Source organism: Aspergillus brunneoviolaceus (genome assembly GCF_003184695.1).
Source record: "Aspergillus brunneoviolaceus CBS 621.78 unplaced genomic scaffold BO95scaffold_19, whole genome shotgun sequence".
Classification (NCBI taxonomy): Eukaryota; Fungi; Ascomycota; class Eurotiomycetes; order Eurotiales; family Aspergillaceae; genus Aspergillus; species Aspergillus brunneoviolaceus.
The window spans coordinates 315,611-333,515 of record NW_020290749.1 but is presented as its reverse complement, the minus strand read 5'-3'; the positions used below and the strand labels follow the sequence as shown (position 1 = coordinate 333,515).

Genomic DNA, 17,905 nt, shown 5'->3' with positions numbered 1-17,905 from the left:
AATCTATTTATTATAATTTCTTAATACTTAAATAATTTATTTTTCTTTTTCTGGAATTTAGAATCTTAATTTTAAAAAGTTTTAATCAAATTTCTTAGATTATTATTATAAATAGATTTATAAATCTTTTTAGTTTTATTTATACTTTTTATAGCCGTAATACTAGCGGATTATTTATAGTTTATTATATAAACCACAGTTTAATTAGCTAATTTTATATCGGTAATATCTATAGGCCTGCTTAATATTATATAAATACTAGATTTAGATCTCTTCTATAAAAATGTTTTACTATATTTAAACTAGGATTTTTTAATTTTAGTTACTACTAAAATCTTAAATATTATTAAAATAAATACTAACCAGTCACAGAGTACCTGTATAATATTATTATTATAAAAGTTTTTTACTAGCTTAAATAGTCTAAATAAAATATTAGCAGGATTACTTTTATTTAATTAATTTTTAATTATAAAGTTAAAAAAAGTTAAAATTATATATTAATATACTTAATATTTATTAACCTAGGATTAATTTATAAATAATCTAAGATTTATATAGTTAGATAGAATTTTAATAAAATACTAAGCCCTATTAAGATATTAATACTAATATTTAAAAAAATAGATAATAATAAAAAGTTCTTAATCTAAAGTACCCCAGTTAAGTTCTATACCCGAGAATTTTTTTAATTAAATAATAATTATATAATATTATTCTATTAGTTCCGATTAGATTAAAATACCTACTATTTTTTTATTATAAATATTGGTTTTGATCTGAATAAATTAAATTAGATTAAAAAAATACAAAAGAGAAGTAGTCTAGAATATATTAATAAATTAATAAAATACTAGTCTTTTATCTAGAACTAAATAATATATTTCTAGTTTCTTACTATTTTAACTTTTCTTTAGAAGATTTATTAAAAATAATACTAGTAAAGAAAAATTGCAAATAAATCTGCAGTAAAAATTATAAAATTTTAAGAAAATCTAAATATTATAATAGATAGTAGATAACAGTTATAAAATAATAGTTTTAATTTGGTTAGAATCTATTATAATATCTATAAAAAAAATAATATATTTAAGAAATTTAACTTATTACTAAAAAAAGAAGTATTTAAATAATTTAATATATAGATTAGCTTTTTATAGTTGTACCAGTACTTTCTTAATATATTTAATATATTTATATCTTATTATTAAGAAGATAAGAATATTGTTTAGATATATAATATAAATAACATCGAGAATATTATATAATATAAAGTATATATAGTTTTAAAAAGAAGCAGATATATTGGTTAAGCTAAATAGTATTATTATATACTTAAAGTAACTATAATATATATAAAATATAGTCTTTTATTTATTTTCTTTTTTAATACAGATATAATAATAAATATTTTAAATATTAATTTTATTAAAATATTTATATCCAACTAATCAGTCGAGGATTTCGGAAATTAAAAATAATAAATATTAATTTTTTACTATAATTTTATTAAATTTATAGTAATCTATATATAGCTGTAAACTTTTATTCTTTTTAGGTATAAAAAGAATAGGGGTTCTTATAGAACTTTTAGATAAATATATTCTTCTATTAGTAGTATTTTTATTAATATAATCTTTAAGTACTAAAAGTTTTTTTTTTAAAAAAAAATAAATAAACTTAAACAGAAGTAATTCGTCTTTAAGAAGATTAATAATATGATTTTTATTATAATATTTAAAAAAAATTTTAGATTAATTAAAAGAGAAGATATTAGTAAATTTAATTAGTTTTAGTAGAATAGAATTATTTTAATAATATTCTGATTTTTTATTATTATCTGAAAGCTATAGTTTTTTTAAGGCTTTAATAATTATATAAATATAGACGCAATTTCGGTAAGTCTTAGTAAATTTTTAAGAACTTAATTTCTAGATTTAACTAAATTTAAACTATTATTATTTATTTTAAAAAGATAAATAAATTTTGTAGTTAAATAGAGTAGTTATAAAAAGTAAGATTAGAATATTTTAAATAATAGTAATATATAATTTAATAAAATACTGTTGTACTTCTCTTAAATTAGTAATATTTAAAGAAATATTTTATATTTTATAGCTGATAACAGAGATATAGTTAATAGCTTTAAATTATAATAAAAATTTCTAGAATTTTAAAAAAAATATTATTATATAAATTTAATATTAATCAGATTATATACCGCATAACTATTAATATTTATATAGATTTTCTTAATATTAGATATTTATATTAATATTAATATCTTATTAGCTGTTTTTATTTTATAATACAGAATTAAGATAAAAGAATTAGTCTTAGTTTATTCTATTTTTTTATATTATTTTTTTTAGCTTGCAGTTCTTAAATTTAAATTAATTTTTTTTTTAAAAATATTAGTTAGCAAGATGCTTAGTATTATTATATAAGAAATATTATAAAACTTTTCTAACTAGATTAGAATAATTAGTTTTAGAATTAAAAGATTAAATATTCTTATAAAATTATAACTATTTTTATAATATATTAGACCTATTAGATTTCTATTTATATTTTTGTCTCTGTATATATAGATTTTAATAATAAATAATAAAAAATATTATCTTATCTTATTTTTTAGACAGTTGGTATATATATTTTTTAATATAGTAACTAAAATCAAAAAATAATTTTATAAAAAAAGTATAGCTGTATTTTTTTTTAATAGCTCTAGAAAAATATTATTCTAAAATATTAAGATAAGTATAAAATTTATAAAAATTTTAATTGTTTTACTATCAAGCTTGTTCTAGCTGGCTTATTATATTAGACTTAAAAATAATAATATTTTAGATAAAAAAAAGTATCTATTTAATAAAAATAGTTTATAAATAGTTAATATTTTTTTTTTGTTCTAGTAATAATTTTTTAAAATAATAGTATTATTTTTATTAATAAATTATACTTATATGACTTACAGCCTTAAGAATTTTATAATAGTTATTATAAAATTTAAATAATATTTTCTAAAAATTATAATCTAAATTATAAAACTATTTCTGGTATTTTTAAATATTAAAAAAAAGTTCGAATTATAGAATATTTTTAATTTTAATATTTATTTTAGATTTATTTAAAAAAAAAGTTTTTTGTTGCTAAATTAGTACTAATTTAATATTATTATATTAGATTTTCTATTATAGTTTAGTAATTTATTTTTTTAACTGCTAGTAATCTTATAACTAACTAATAGTATTTCTAACTGCAGTAAGATTTTCTACCGAAAAATCTAATAGCAAAAATAATAAACTATTAGTAGTAGAAAAAGTTTCCGATTTGGAACTGCTATTAGAATATAAGAATTATAGTAATATACTATATTTTATAAATAACTAAAAAAAAGAATTAAAATTATAAAAAAAAAAGATTAGTTAAATATAGAATAGTAGCAGTCTATTAATTTTAAGACTAATTTTTACTATCTAAAGGTCTAGTAAGATTCTAGAAGTTAAATACTAAAAAGAATTAGAGTTATTAATATTACAACTGTTATATGGGGGATGTGTAAATAGACCGTTAGCAACCCGCCATAGTTCCAGGGGTTATCTATGACAAATATATAGAAACTACCAAGCCGGATAATATTAAATTATATCAGAAATATAACAGTATTCTAATATAAATTATATTCAATATATACTTTTAATATTATATATATAATCAGCAACTTGTTATTCTTTATAATAAATTTTAATAAATCTTATTTTTAAATTATAAATCTTGTTTTATACTATTTTATAGGCTTATTAAACTATTTATTTTTTTATAAATATAAAGATTCTAGTTTTATTACCTATTATAATACTAACTAAACCAGTTTTTATATTTTTAATATTATATTAATTTTAGATTATATCTTTTAGTTTACTAACAGATCTGTTTTCTAGAATTTAAAAAAATAAACTACTATAATACTATTCTTTACTAAAAATAAGTATATTATTTAAGCTGTTATAATTTAAAAATTTTTTAACTTTAACTTCTATTTACTAAGTTAGATATTTAATACTTTAAGATTATATTTATATTAATAATTAAGTTTATTATAATATATACTAATAATTAATCTGCTATTATTCTAGCTAATAATTCTGAATTCTATATAAGAACTAAATATATATTTATTAAATAGTATTTTATATAGTATAAAGTATATACTAAGAATATTAAATTTATTTATATTAATATAATAAACTAAGCAGCCGACAGTCTTATAAAATCTTTTGAATATCTTATTTATTTTTATTTTATTAAACAGCTTGGTATAGTAGATTTTATCTAATATTTCTATATCTATATTTTTTTTATTTTCTGTTTCGAAAATATAAGCAGTCTTATATTTTTTTTTGGTATATAATTTAGTAGCGATCTTCTTGTTTATAGAGAGTATAACATATCTGGGGTTATGTAACCTCGGATCTTACTACCTCTTCGAGAAAGGGCCACATAGCTGTATCTATCTCCAATCCACACACTTATGTGCTCTGACAAGATTGCAGGTGCTCGGGCAGCAGCGGCCGGAATTCCTTATAAATAATAATTAGGACTGTCCCAATGAAGTCACGCCAGTTGGGGTCCCATGAGTTGTAGATCTGCGATCGTGCTTAGCAGGTGCCTGTGCTACACGTAAGGGAGGCTGTACCCACCACTGCAGGGTACACCGCAGTCCCCACGATCGGCTGCTCCGGGTACTTGGTATAGTCGCCGTACCACAGCACCGACGGGTTCTTCTTCTGGTCCCCGATAACATTTTCCAGAATGCGCACGGCCTCGTATACATCGTCGCCGCGATTGCGCTGCAACAACCCCGCCGCATACCAGACGCTCGACCGGGTCTCGTGCGCGCCCGCCGCGAGCGGGTGGTAGAAATAGTGCAGGTATGCGGCCGTCGGGTCGTAGATGGCGTCTTGGAAGACCATCGACTCGTCGAAGAGATCCTGTGCGTAGGGGTTGGGTGATGAGGGGGGAGAAAATGCAATGCGAAGAGCTATTATATGTGCATATCCCGCCGGAGAAATTTCACCGGACGTGGTCAAATCTCGAGTCCATGTATCGTGACAATCATTGTTCTTGGGCCAATAGTCATAATCAGGAAGAGAGAATGCGGGGCAGCACAACCCTCTTTGTGGAGATAAGATAGCTGCTGCTTCCCCGCACTCATCACTCCCGCCTGCATTACCCGCGATTGAGTTGGTTCTGGTCCGTGCGATCGTTTACTCCGTATGCTCCTCTTGGATGGCTGTGAAACATGTACAAAGCTTACTTATCCTTGAATCCTGCAAGCTTGATCTAATCTGACAGATCATGCTCCGAGGGCTTGCTCCGATAGGGTTGTACGTCAGATCGAGAATCCTGAAGTCTATCCGAGGATCTAAGGTTCCGAGCGTCTTCGGAGGCCTGTCATCCGAGAATCATACAATAATCATACAACACTGAGCCAGTCACCCCATCAAGCTGAGCCCCCTTGATGCGCTCTGACTAATGATTGAATGATCAATGGATATTTGCGAAACGACCGAACGCCACCATCGCCACGATATCAAAGAAAAAAAGCTTCCCATATCCACTGCGACACCGGACTACTGCCTCAATTTCCATTTCGCATACGCCTTCAAAGAATACCGCTGCTCAGTGACCTCGCCCAGATCTTCAACACAACCCGGGATCTCCCTATCAAACCTGCGAAAATTGTAGATGGCGGCATTGTCATCCGGAATCAAGTAATCGCGCAGATTAAAGAATAGCCGATAGATGGAAGAGACCTAACCACGGGTGCCCTTCACAGCCCGCCCAATGTTCAGAATCAGCGACCCAAACGGGGTGTAGGCGAGTATATGGCCATAGACGTTACCATCGCCAGTCCGACCAGGTTCCCGCACGCGGGTGTGGATATCCAACATGACCTTTATAATAAGCTGATTGATGTCCGGGATCACTTCGTAGGCAGCGGAGCGGTGTTGCTGCACGGCAAGCAGCATCCAGCAGAGCGCAAAGTCCGCGAGCACATGGTTGGGCTCGATGACTTTACTCGCGAACTTAGACCTTGTCAGCAAGGACTCCAGCCAGCCGCCGCCGAACTCCCGTAGAAACCGGAATCGCTGGCAGCCCCGGTCGTAGTGTACGCCGGGCAGCCATTTCTAACGCGTAACGCTGTACTGGTCCCAGTCCTGCGCGCGGTAGTACAAGTGGCCCCGACGTACAAAGCACAGCTGAAAGATCAACAGCCAGTCGTGGAGAAAGACGGCGTGGTGCACGTTCGCGACGACCATCGACATCTTCTGGTCGTAGAAGATTGGTTAATCCAGCCCCACCCCGCCGGTAAACACGGGAATCCCCAGGCTGCTGACTGTAACGAAGAGGCCTATGAACTTGATGGGCGGGATGAAGCGACGAGTCTTGGGGTTGTCGGGGGTTTTTATTGCCGACCAGCGGCCATAATTTTGTGCGTCGGAAGTGCAGGGATTGGACGGAGTGCAGCGCGTTAATTATATACGGCGACCGGTACAGATTGTAGACCGTCTCGCAGAGCAGACGCGTCTACTACCGATCGATTGATCCCCCTGCGGTTGTGATCGGGTGGACGATGCCGCAGTTGTTAATCATACCAGCCACTGCTCGGGGCAGGTACTCCCCGCGCGAGAGGCCGAACATCCAGATTTCGTGGTGGGGGTAAGTATAGTTGTGGACGATGAATTCGTAGGCCTTGATGCACTGGTTGGCAAGGTCTTGGGCTGTGGCTCCATTGAAAATGTAACTAGATCGTGTCTCAGCGACCGGTGCGCTGTGACTTCGGCTTGATGAAGAGGCAGGAGGACCTACTCGAGGAATGAACTGCCCAGTCCGACACCCTCGATATAGTGGACTCCTTCTGGAGTTTGCCACTCAGTGCTATCCTTCGTGATGCTTACTCCCACCATCTCTGCAAGCTTGTGAATGTTAGTTCTCGTGTTAGTCTCTCGACCACACCATGTGCCGTCGCAGAGGAGAATGAGCGGCTTGGTCGCCGTCTCCTTCGATGCTTCACGGGCCAGACTAAGCGATTTTCGCGGCTCTTTATCCATGACTCTTCAGAGAGATTATGGTGGTAGACAAATTGAAGATGTATTAGGATGGTGATCAAGAGATGATGGGGAGTGGAAATGGGAGATCATCGCAGCCACGACAGCCTGAATGGGAAACCGCACGGAACCACGGACACAGGACCGTGGACACGAACAGTGGGGATCTCTACAAAGAAAAACAAACCCTTTCCGCATCGCGCTTGGCAGTGAGCCCACTGATGCCCGATATCAAATACGATCTGGCATTCCCCATTGCAACGGGGTAGACTAGGTATGACGCATTTTCCAGCCGAGCTTGGACCCTGAATCAGTCAGCCACAGAAGCTGACGAGTTTGACTGCCTTGTGCATTAGTGGGCAGATAGTCTTTTTCCGGTACTCTTCCTACTTGATGATTCCGGGTCTGCATACTCTACGAATTGTAAGATTGTCATTGATTATTAGTCTTTTTGTACTATTGTTTAGGGGTCTTGATCATGATGATAGATAAAGTACAGGATGCGACGAGTGTACGCTGTTTGCACTGTTTGATCTCGCCCTATTGATGGTTTTTGATTGTTTGATGGAAAGCCGACAGCTGATCGTGGTTAATGCCGTGAAACTCAAGCACTTTATCTCAGTCGCCTTACCTCTAATTGTGATATAAACACTGATCCTGAAAGAAGAAAAGTCCTCATTAAATGTGATGCTGAGCGCGAGTTACTGGTGGGAAAGGTTGCGTCAGCGGGCAGTCGAACCCCGATCTATTGCTTGGAAGGCAACAATGCTAAACGCTACACCACTGACGCCGGTGATGTCTGAGTGGTGAAAGGTTTATTTTATAATCGCATAATGTTTAATAACTCGGGCAGATGGAATGGCAATTATTATATTGCGATGTCGTTTCGATCATATCTGTTAGACATGTTGGTATTTGTGACTGGGATTACTGAGTCTATGTCGTGATTAAGTTACGCTGATTCATGCTTGCATGGTACTCTCTTTTCAGTTCAATTTTATCATACTAGCGTACAATATGTCATTGGGGTTCCGTGTGCATACAATATATTTATAACAGGCTAACGGGGTCAGCATTCATATTCCCGGTCTCTTTGATAATGGTTAATTGTGAAGCATATTCTGGTAGGACTAGGTACCTGGCATCGTCAGGCAGCTCAGATTACACCGGGTGAAAATCCATCTTGTGAGATATCTTATAGATCTACGATAGGATGGTAGCTGTAGATACTAGATATTAGTATAAATCAAAGGAAGTATACCCGGCCTTTGACTTAGTACCTACTTGCGTCATATACTGAAAGAACAAACATACATGTTTCTCTATTGCTTCGTTCTCTCCCAGTTTAACTGATTTGGCTAGTATAATAACCTCTAGTCCGGTCAAGAGAACATAACATGTACAGCCGGTCAGCAACCCTAAGCCTCCGGCTTCCGTCCGATCACCGTATGTCTGGTAAACGCCCAGCACGAGCCCAACTTGGTCTCCCGCTCGACCTCGGGCATTAGCTCCTCCAACACCTGAGCGACCTGCTGGTTCTTGAACTTGCGGGCGAAGATGGCGTTGATAAGGAGATTGCAATCGTGCAGGGGGAGGGCGAGGTCCGGGGCGGCATCACGGGCGTCGACGTGGACCTCGTGAAAGCCGACGGCAGCCGCCTTGGCCGGCAGGCTTGGGACCCAGCGCGGACGCAGGCGAGGATCGTGGCCCTCAGAGATCTTGAGGAGCCGGTTCAGGGCCGCGGTCGGGTTGCTCGGCTCGGTGCTCTCCACCCGGAACGAACCCATGTCGACTTCGGTCCACTGGAGGTAGCCGCCGGGTTCTAAGGCATTCCCACGTTATCTTTGGTCCTTTTCCTTTACCCGGGCAAAGGAGGATCACATACTGAGAAGCTTGTAGATCCGTTCCAGCACCGGGCCCACCTCCTCGTCCAGTAGGACCAGGGTGAAATGGCGGATGTGCACCACATCGTAGACGCCCACGAGCTCGGCCGGGGGATCCTGTTTCACGTCCCATTCGATGGTGCGCATGTTGGCCGGCAGCCACGCCTTGGGCGGTACCGCGTCGAAAGAGACATCGAGTGCGTCCAGTTGCGCGGAGGCAGGCACGCGGCGGGCGATATCCTGGAGCCAGATGCTATACATGCAGAGAGTGCTCGGTGGTCAGTTGCGTGGTGTCTGTAACACTTTTCCACGGAGAGATAGAGAGACTGTACCCGGTACCGGTGCCAAGATCTGCGATCCTCAGATTGTCGCCATTCAAGGGGATTTGGGGATGGGTGTGGTATCCAAAGAGCTCAACGCAAAGGTAGTGATGCAGGTTCAACCTGGTACATCCATGAGCTATGGTCAGGCAAAGAACTACATTTTGTGGTCTTGTCTTTTCTTCTTCCCGCCCCCCCCCCGTTCCTCGCCCGACGACTCACCGGATGTTATCGAGATAATCCCGGGTCAGGACGTATGTGGGCTTTTCAGACATGGTGGCACTGGACTTTTGAGATTGATGAACTGGTCGAGGAGGATGAAGAGAGAGATCAAGTTTGAGTGAGGGGTAACAGAGGGATAAGCAGACAAGATGAGAGAGGGCTGGAAGGAGATTTTCAGGATTTATATACTCCGTATGTTGAATGGTCGAGAATTGAGTGCTGGGGGCAATCGGGAATGGTTTAGTTGGGGTTGGGGCTATTGTGGTTTGTGACATTGCCAGATCAGTATCACCTAAGTCTCACAGGCTAAGTCATTAGCTTAAGTCACCGGTTAAAAAACTCAATTTCCAGTTTAAGAGGGGAAGTGGGGAAACTTGAAATAGAATGTTTGGCCCCCCAGCCCCAGGCCCAGCCTACTTCCTGCTGTGTACTAGTTGTATACTAGTTGTATAATAGTCGTGTACTAAGCCACTAATACACCAACACTAATTCTACTCGGAGTACTGTTCTCGACTCCTGGCAAGTTGTAAGTCCCGTCCACCTGTCAATGTCAATCTGGAGTTTCAGTTTTTATCCCAAAACATATGAACATGTGTCCTGTTTTGCTAAAGCTGTCCTTTCCAGGACGCAGTCCGTTGGCGACCTTGTATCTCGTGGAAGCGAAGGGGGATACCAGTCTTCTGCAAGCACTGAGGTCCTGCTCAATTCCGTCCGCAGATGGCAGGCGCAGCGGCCCGTCCCTAAATTCCTATATTCCTCCAGTCCTGAATCCTCCCGTCCTCCAGGGCTTTTCTCCGGCGGCTTAGTGAGCCACCGGATCTTCATCCATATCGAGCATTGTCCATCCTGCGAGGCTTCGGGGGGAGGTGGCCCGGTGGAGACTTGGAGAGATGGAGACAGAGGCTATGCGAGAGAGAGAGAGAGAGAGAGAGAGAGAGAGAGAGAGAGACACGCTTAGCTTGGGGGCCAGGTATTCATTTCATCTGAAACCTGCCACACAAGCTGTATGTATGTATGTATGGTATTGTACCGTACATACTCACCTGTAGTAATCTTACAGGCCATGCCAGTTCGGTTAAAGAAGACCTGCAGTTGGTGAAGGTGATTGAAGTTATCTTAGCTATATTTAAAATATAATAAATTATATTTATAGAAAATTATATCTTAAAACAAAATAAACTATTTTTATATAATTTTCTATTTTTTTTTTTATATTTATTATTTGCAGAATAGTCTTAAAATTATAAATTAATTATAGTTATCTAACTTATTTTTAAAGAATATTATTAAGCTCTTTTTTTCTATTTTTTAGATATTTATAAATTATAATAATATTTAAACTAAAATAAGCTTTTTAAGTTAGATTTTTTTTTTTTTTAAATCTTCAGATTACGTGTGTCGCAAAGAATCGGAAGATTATTTTATATCTAACTTATAAAAAAAAATATTCTATTTTTTAAAATTAGTAATAGAAGATAATCTTTTTTAAAATCTATATATAAGCTTAAAAACTGCTATTTTACTTCAGTCGGAAGAAGATATTAATAATATAAAACAGCTTTTAAAAAGATATATTATTTTCTAATAAAATTTCTTATATTTACTATATTATTTATTTTTATATCCTATAATACCCGAAAATTAAAAACTTAAAAACTAGTTTTATAAGCTACTATTTTTGCAAGAATTATAAAAAAAAATACTATTAGTAGTATCTAAATAAATAATTAGTCAGATACTAAATAAAAAACTATTATAAATATTTATTTATTCTTTTAATATAAATCTTTTTTAATTATTATTTTCTTTAGGTTTTTATAGTTTATAATAAACAGAACTTTTAGAATTAAGTTTTATATTTTATAATTACCTGTTGTCTACTATTCTAAACTATTAAGTATATTTAATTTAAACAGATAATTAATCTTATAGTTTTATTTTTCTATTAAAAATTAAATTCCTCTAATTAAATACAGATTAAAAAATATTTTATAAAATTATTAAAAAATATATATATACAGCTGTTATTAAAGTTTTTAGATATTAAAAAAATATTAATTATAGTAGACTACTGGACTAGTTTTAATTAGAAAATATTTCTTATTTTAACTGGATATTTTTTAATAAAAGATATAGATTATTATAAAGTTCTACTAGGCTTCCGACCAGTATTTAAATCTTATATTAATAAAAATCTAGCTATAATTATTTTATTAGTTTTATATAAATATAATTTATTTTATTAGTTATTAGATATAACAACTGATAATACTAGTAATAATAATTTAATATTTAGTATAATCTTATCTAAATTTTGGATTTAGCTTAGTTAAAGTATTCAGCTTTATAATATTTTACTTAATTCTAATTTTATAATAATTATTTAAAGCTAGTATTATATATTCTGTTTTATTTATATAATTCAGCTTATAGTTAATACTCTTTTATAAAAACTTTAAATTAAAATCTTAAATAGTACTATTAAATATATATAAAAAAATTATAATAAAAGTCTTAAAATCTCTTCTAGTATTTTAAGAATTTTTAAAAAGATATATTCTAGAAGCTATCTATAAAAAACTAATATAAAAAACCTTTACTATAATAAAAACTATCTAAATTAATCTTTTATAAATAGATTCTAAAGATCTTTTTTTAATAATAATTAATAATACTAATTCTTAATTATAAATTCGGAAAATTATATAATTTATAAATATAAGTTTTTAATATTATAAAAAATTCTAGCTTATTTAATAATTTAAATTAAACTCGGTTTATTATCTTCTTCTTAACTATAAAACTTACTGGAACTCAACTTATTTTATAATTTACCGGATACTTAATCTTTATTAAATAATTAATAATTTTATTTAGTACTGTAATTATAGTAATATTAATTATTTTTATTCTATTATAATTAAGTAAAAATAGATAAAGTATTTTTTTAAGTTTTTATACTTCTTTTTTCTTTTTATATTATATCTATCTAAGAATAATAGGCCTACTGTTTATAAGATTTATAATATTTATAATAATCTTTTTAATTATTTAGATTACTTAATTAACCGACTAGTAAGAAAGCAGATACTTTAAAAAAAAAAATTCTTAAAAACTTATAAAATATATATTAAAAGCTTTAAAAATACTACTATTATATCTACCAGACAGAAGATTATATCTATATAATTATAATTATTCTAGATCTAATATTAAAGCTTAAAAAATTTAAAAAGAATATCTAGTTAGATAATAATACTAACTAATATCTTAAATACTGAACTATTTTCAAAAAAATATTCTATTTTTATTATAATTAAAATTCGGTTATTAATATACTATTAACTATCTTCGGATTACTGTTAGGCCTAGATAAAGTTTTTTATAATATTTTTAAATATTAAAAATTCTTACCAGCAGCCGAGACATTTAAAAAACTTAAAATATATCTAAATATTAAAAATATATAGTTTATTAAAATATTTTTAATTAAACTAATATTATTCTAAATACTATAGAATATACTAATATTTTTATTTACTAGAAATCCTACTATAATTAGTTTTCTATTTTCTATTAAATAATTAAAGATTTTCTTTTAGTTACTACCAACAGTATTAGTATTAAATATTTATTTAATAATTCTTAAGATATCTGTTACTATCGCCGGAACTGTCTTTATTCTAATATAATTAAAGTAGTAATACTTTAGATATATACTAATTATTTTACTATTAGTAAGAAGTACCAGAATATTCTTAATAATCTTAATCTAAATTTAATTATTTTTATACCTAAGAAATAAAAAGAAAATAAAATAATTATTATTTTTTATATTAATAAAAATAAAAATATAAATAATCTTAAAAATAATCCAGAAGATAAATTATTATTAAAAATAAAAAAGTTAATTTTATCTAAATTTTTAAATATTATATATACTCAAATAAAAATAGAGACCCGGTTTTCTTAATTTTTTTACTATTATAATTATTATTCTGAATAATATAAAAAATAATATAATCTTATTAGTTTATTTAATATTAAATTCTATATTTCTTATACTAAATTAGAGTGGATTAACCTGACCGTTATACCTTAACCTTAACCTGACCATAACCTGGCGGTCAGGTTAAGATACAAAAAAATTTTAACCGTACGGTTACGGTTAGGTTAAGATATAACTATTATTTTAACTATTTATATCTATCGGTTAGAAAGATCAGATATAGCAGATAGATTAATAACCGTAGGTTAATTGGTAATATATATATTTCTTTTATATAAATAATATACAAAGTATAATATATTTTTAATTATAGTATAATAATATTATTTAGATTTAGCTTATCTGCTTGATCTGTTTGACCTATTTAATCTATTTAATTTATTTAATTTGTTTAACCTGCTTGACCTCTTTTCCTGTGGTCCCGAGGAGTATACTATACTTTAAAAAAGATATTTATAAAATCTAGTATAAAAAATATAAAATTTGATATTAGATAAATTAATAAGATTATATTACTTTTTATACTGTTCAGAATAATAATTATAGTAGCGAAGAAATTAAGAAGGCCGGGTCTCTATTTCTATCTAAGTATATATAATATTTAAAAATTTAGATAAAGCTAGCTCTTCTGTTTTTAATAATAATCTATCTTTTGAATTATTTTTAAGATTATCTATATTCTTATTTTTATTAATATAGAAGATAGTAATTATCTTATTCTTTTCTTATTTCTTAGATATAAAGATAATCGAATCCGGATTAAGATTATTAAGAATATTCTAGTATTTCTTACTAATAGTAAAATAATCGGTATACATCTAAAGTATTATTACTTTAATTATATTAGAATAAAAACAGCTTCGGCGATAATAGCAGATATCTTAAGAACTATTAAATAGATATTTAATACTAATATTATTAATAGCAACTAAAAGAAAATCTCTAGTTATCTAATAAAAAATAAAAAACTAATTACAACAGGACTTTTAGTAAGTAAGAATATTAGTATACTCTATAATATCTAGAACAGTATTAATTTAATTAAAAATATTTTAATAAATTATATATTTTTAATATCTAAATATATCTTAAGTTTTTTAAATGTTTTGGCTGCTGGTAAGAGTCTTTGGTATTTAAAAATATTATAAAAGACTTTATCCAGGCCTAACAGTAACCCGGAAATAGTTAATAGTATATTAATAGCCGGATTTTAACTATAATAAAAATAAAATATTTTCTTAAAAACAGTTCGGTACTTAAAATATTAATTAGTATTATTATCCAGCCAGATATTTTTTTTAAACTTTTTAAGCTTTAATATCGGGTCTAGAATAGTTATAATTATATAGATATAGCCTTCTGCCTAGTAGATATAATAGTAGTATTTTCAGAATTTTTAATATATATTCTGCAAGTTTCTAAGAATCTTTTTTTTTTAGAATACCTGCTTTCTTACCAGTCGGTTGATTAAGTAATCCAGATAATTAAAAAGATTATTATAAATATTATAGATTTTATAAACAGTAGGCCTACTGTTCTTAGATAAACACAATATAAAAAAAAAAAAGAAATATAAAAGCTTAAAAAAATACTTTATTTATTTCTACTTAATTATAATAAAATAAAGATAATTAATATTATTATAATTACAGTACTAAATAAAACTGTTAATTACTTAACAAAAATTAAATATCTAATAAATTATAAGATAGATTAAATTCCAGTAAGTTTTATAGTTAAAAAAAAAATAGTAAACCGAGCCTGATTTAAGTTGTTAAATAAGCTAAAACTTTTTATAATATTAAAAACTTATATTTATAAATTGTATAATCTTCCGAATCTATAATTAAGAATTAGTATTATTAGTTATTATTAAAAAAAGATCTTTAGGACCTGTCTATAAAAGACTAATTTAAATAGTCTCTACTATAATAGAAATTTTTTATATTAGTTTTTTATAAATAGCTTCTAGAATATATTTTTTTAAAAATTTTTAAAATATTAGAAAAGACTTTAAAATTTCTATTATAATTCTTCTATATATATTTAATAGTACTATTTAAGATCTTAATCTAAAGTTTCCGCAGAAGAGTATTAACCATAAGCTGAATTATATAAGTAAGATAAAATATATAATACTAGCTTTAAATAATTATTATAAAATTAAGATTAAGTAAAATATTATAAAGCTGGATACTTTGGCTGAGCTGAGTCCAAAGTTTAAATAAGATTATACTAAATATTAAACTATTATTACTAGTATTATTAGTTGTTATATCTAACAACTAATAAAACAGATTATATTTGTATAAAACTAATAGAATAATTATAACTAGATTTTTATTAATATAAGATCCAGATACCGGTCGGAAGCCCAGTAGAACTTTATAATAATTTATATCTTTTATTAAAAAATATTCAGTTAAAGTAAGAAATATTTTCTGATTAAAACTAGTCCAGCAGTCTACTATAATTAATATCTTTCTAGTATTTAAAAACTTTAATAACAGCTGTATATATATATTTTTTAATAACTTTAAAAAATATTTTTTAATCTGCGCTCGATTAGAAGAACTTGATTTTTAGTAGAAAAATAAAACTATAAGATTAATTATTTATTTAAATTAAATATACTTAACAGTTCGGAATAGTAGGTAACAGGCAATTATAAAATATAGAATTTAATTCTAAAAGTTCTGTTTATTGTAGGCTGTAGAGGCCTAGAGAAAATAATAATTAGAAAAGGTTTATATTAAAAAAATAAATAAATATTTATAATAGCTTTTTATTTAGTATCTAACTAATTATTTGTTTAGATACTACTAATGGTGTTTTCTTCTTATAATTCTTACAAAGATGGTAGCTTATAGAACTAGTTTCTAAATTTTTAATTCCCGGGTGTTATAGGATATAAAGATAGGCAATATAGTAAATATAAAAAATTTTATCAGAAAATAATATATCTTTCTGAAAGCTGTTTTATATTATTAATACTTTCTTCCGACCGAAGTAAAATAGCAGTTTTCGAGCTTATATACAGGCTTTAGAAAAAATTATCTTCTACTATTAATTCTGAAAAATAGAATACTTTTTTTTATAAGTTAGATATAAAATAATCTTCCGATTCTTTGCGACGCGTGTAATCTGGAGATTTAAAAAAAAAAAAAAAATCTGGCTTAAAAAGCTTATTTTAGTTTGAGTATTATTATAGTTTATAAATATCTAAAAAATAAAAAAAAAGGATTTAATAGTATTCTCTAAAAATAAGCCAGATAACTATAATTAACTTATAATTCTAAGACTACTCTGCAAATAATAAATACAGAAAGAAAAAAGTAGAAAATTTTATAAAAATAGTTTATTTTATTTTAAAATATGCTTTTATATAAATATAATTTATTATATTTTAAATACAGCTAAGACGCCTGCCGTATTTTATTTATTTTAGTTGGTTAGGTTAGTTAGGTTAGTCAGATTATTTTAATATTTATAAAAAAGGTCTGAAAAAGACTTATATAGAGCCCTCTATAAAAAATATAGTATTTATAAAAACTGTTTAAATAATTAAAAACTAATCTATTTAATACTAAAATACAAGAATTTTAAGTATAGAAAGAGAAAGAAAAGAGAAAAAAAATATAAAAAAACTTCGGAATATATATTATTATTACGCGGGGAAGTCGGTTAAACTAAATAAATAAAGTAAGATTAATATAAATAATAGCAGGTCTCTAGAATACTTAAAATTAAAAAGATTAAACAGATTAAAAAAATTAACTAGATAAAAAGAATAAAAGAAGTTAACTGGATTAAAAGAATAAAAATAGTAAACTGTTCTTATAGTACTTAGTATTTAATAAAATAGTTATTAGAAAGTACAGTTGCCGAGAAAAACTATATAAATAATATTATACAGATTTTTTTTTAAGTTTAATTTATTATATAGACAATTCAGCTCTTTTAAATAGAAATAAGAATATAATAGACTATCTAAGCTAAAGTAAGAAAAAGAATAATAAAATAAAAACAGTATATTTATTCTTAGTAGTCTGATTATTAGTAAATATACAGTTTTTCTGATATTATATATTATAATTAAGATATACGGCTTAAACCGAGCTATAATTATATATTTTTATATATATTTTTCGCTGTAAGAATCATAATTTTATAAAAAGCTAAATTTTATTAATACTATCAGGAATCTCTGATTAATTTTTTAAGATAGAGATAAAGAAGATACTAATACTTCTCTTAGTTATTTTTTTTTGATTTTAAAAGCTTATTTCTATATACTTTTAGACAATAATTAAGATAGTCAGGTTAATAACTGCTTAATCTAGATATACCTTAACC

The 17,905-nt window shown here is 29.0% G+C and overlaps 3 protein-coding genes and 1 non-coding gene across 4 annotated transcripts; all 4 read right to left on the bottom strand.

Moving 5' to 3' along the window:
- Positions 1 to 4,425: 4,425 nt before the first annotated feature.
- BO95DRAFT_491933 (uncharacterized protein) lies at positions 4,426 to 4,976 on the bottom strand (the record flags this gene model as incomplete). The annotated part of the gene is made up of 2 exons (XM_025590672.1): positions 4,426 to 4,649; positions 4,704 to 4,976. The coding sequence occupies 2 exons, from the start codon at positions 4,974 to 4,976 to the stop codon at positions 4,533 to 4,535; spliced, it is 390 nt and encodes a 129-aa protein (XP_025444283.1). The 3' UTR covers positions 4,426 to 4,532.
- Positions 4,977 to 5,626: 650 nt separating this feature from the next.
- BO95DRAFT_472203 (T6SS phospholipase effector Tle1-like catalytic domain-containing protein) lies at positions 5,627 to 7,118 on the bottom strand (the record flags this gene model as incomplete). Its single annotated transcript, XM_025589638.1, has 7 exons — positions 5,627 to 5,819; positions 5,841 to 6,155; positions 6,207 to 6,335; positions 6,369 to 6,452; positions 6,484 to 6,594; positions 6,640 to 6,822; positions 6,921 to 7,118. 7 exons carry the CDS (start codon positions 7,116 to 7,118, stop codon positions 5,637 to 5,639), a joined length of 1,203 nt encoding a protein of 400 aa, XP_025444282.1. The 3' UTR covers positions 5,627 to 5,636.
- Positions 7,119 to 7,833: 715 nt separating this feature from the next.
- BO95DRAFT_t93 lies at positions 7,834 to 7,905 on the bottom strand. Its single transcript has one exon. It is a non-coding gene; the product is annotated as a tRNA-Gly (tRNA).
- Positions 7,906 to 8,491: 586 nt separating this feature from the next.
- On the bottom strand, positions 8,492 to 9,664 carry BO95DRAFT_73873 (class I SAM-dependent methyltransferase). Its single transcript, XM_025592193.1, has 4 exons — positions 9,541 to 9,664; positions 9,331 to 9,441; positions 9,001 to 9,251; positions 8,492 to 8,937 (listed from the first exon to the last, which is right to left on the bottom strand). Exons 1-4 carry the CDS (start codon positions 9,591 to 9,593, stop codon positions 8,534 to 8,536), a joined length of 819 nt encoding a protein of 272 aa, XP_025444281.1. The 5' UTR covers positions 9,594 to 9,664; the 3' UTR covers positions 8,492 to 8,533.
- Between the last annotated feature and the right edge of the window lie 8,241 nt (positions 9,665 to 17,905).

Bases quoted from the DNA above. Each gene is read 5' to 3' on its own strand.
- BO95DRAFT_73873 (XM_025592193.1), bottom strand. From the start codon at position 9,593: ATGTCTGAAAAGCCCACATACGTCCTGACCCGGGATTATCTCGATAAC. The intron at 9,442-9,540 runs GTGAGTCGTCGG...TGGATGTACCAG, and splicing joins GATTATCTCGATAACATCCG to GTTGAACCTGCATCACTACC. The intron at 8,938-9,000 runs GTATGTGATCCT...GGAATGCCTTAG, and splicing joins ACGGATCTACAAGCTTCTCA to AACCCGGCGGCTACCTCCAG.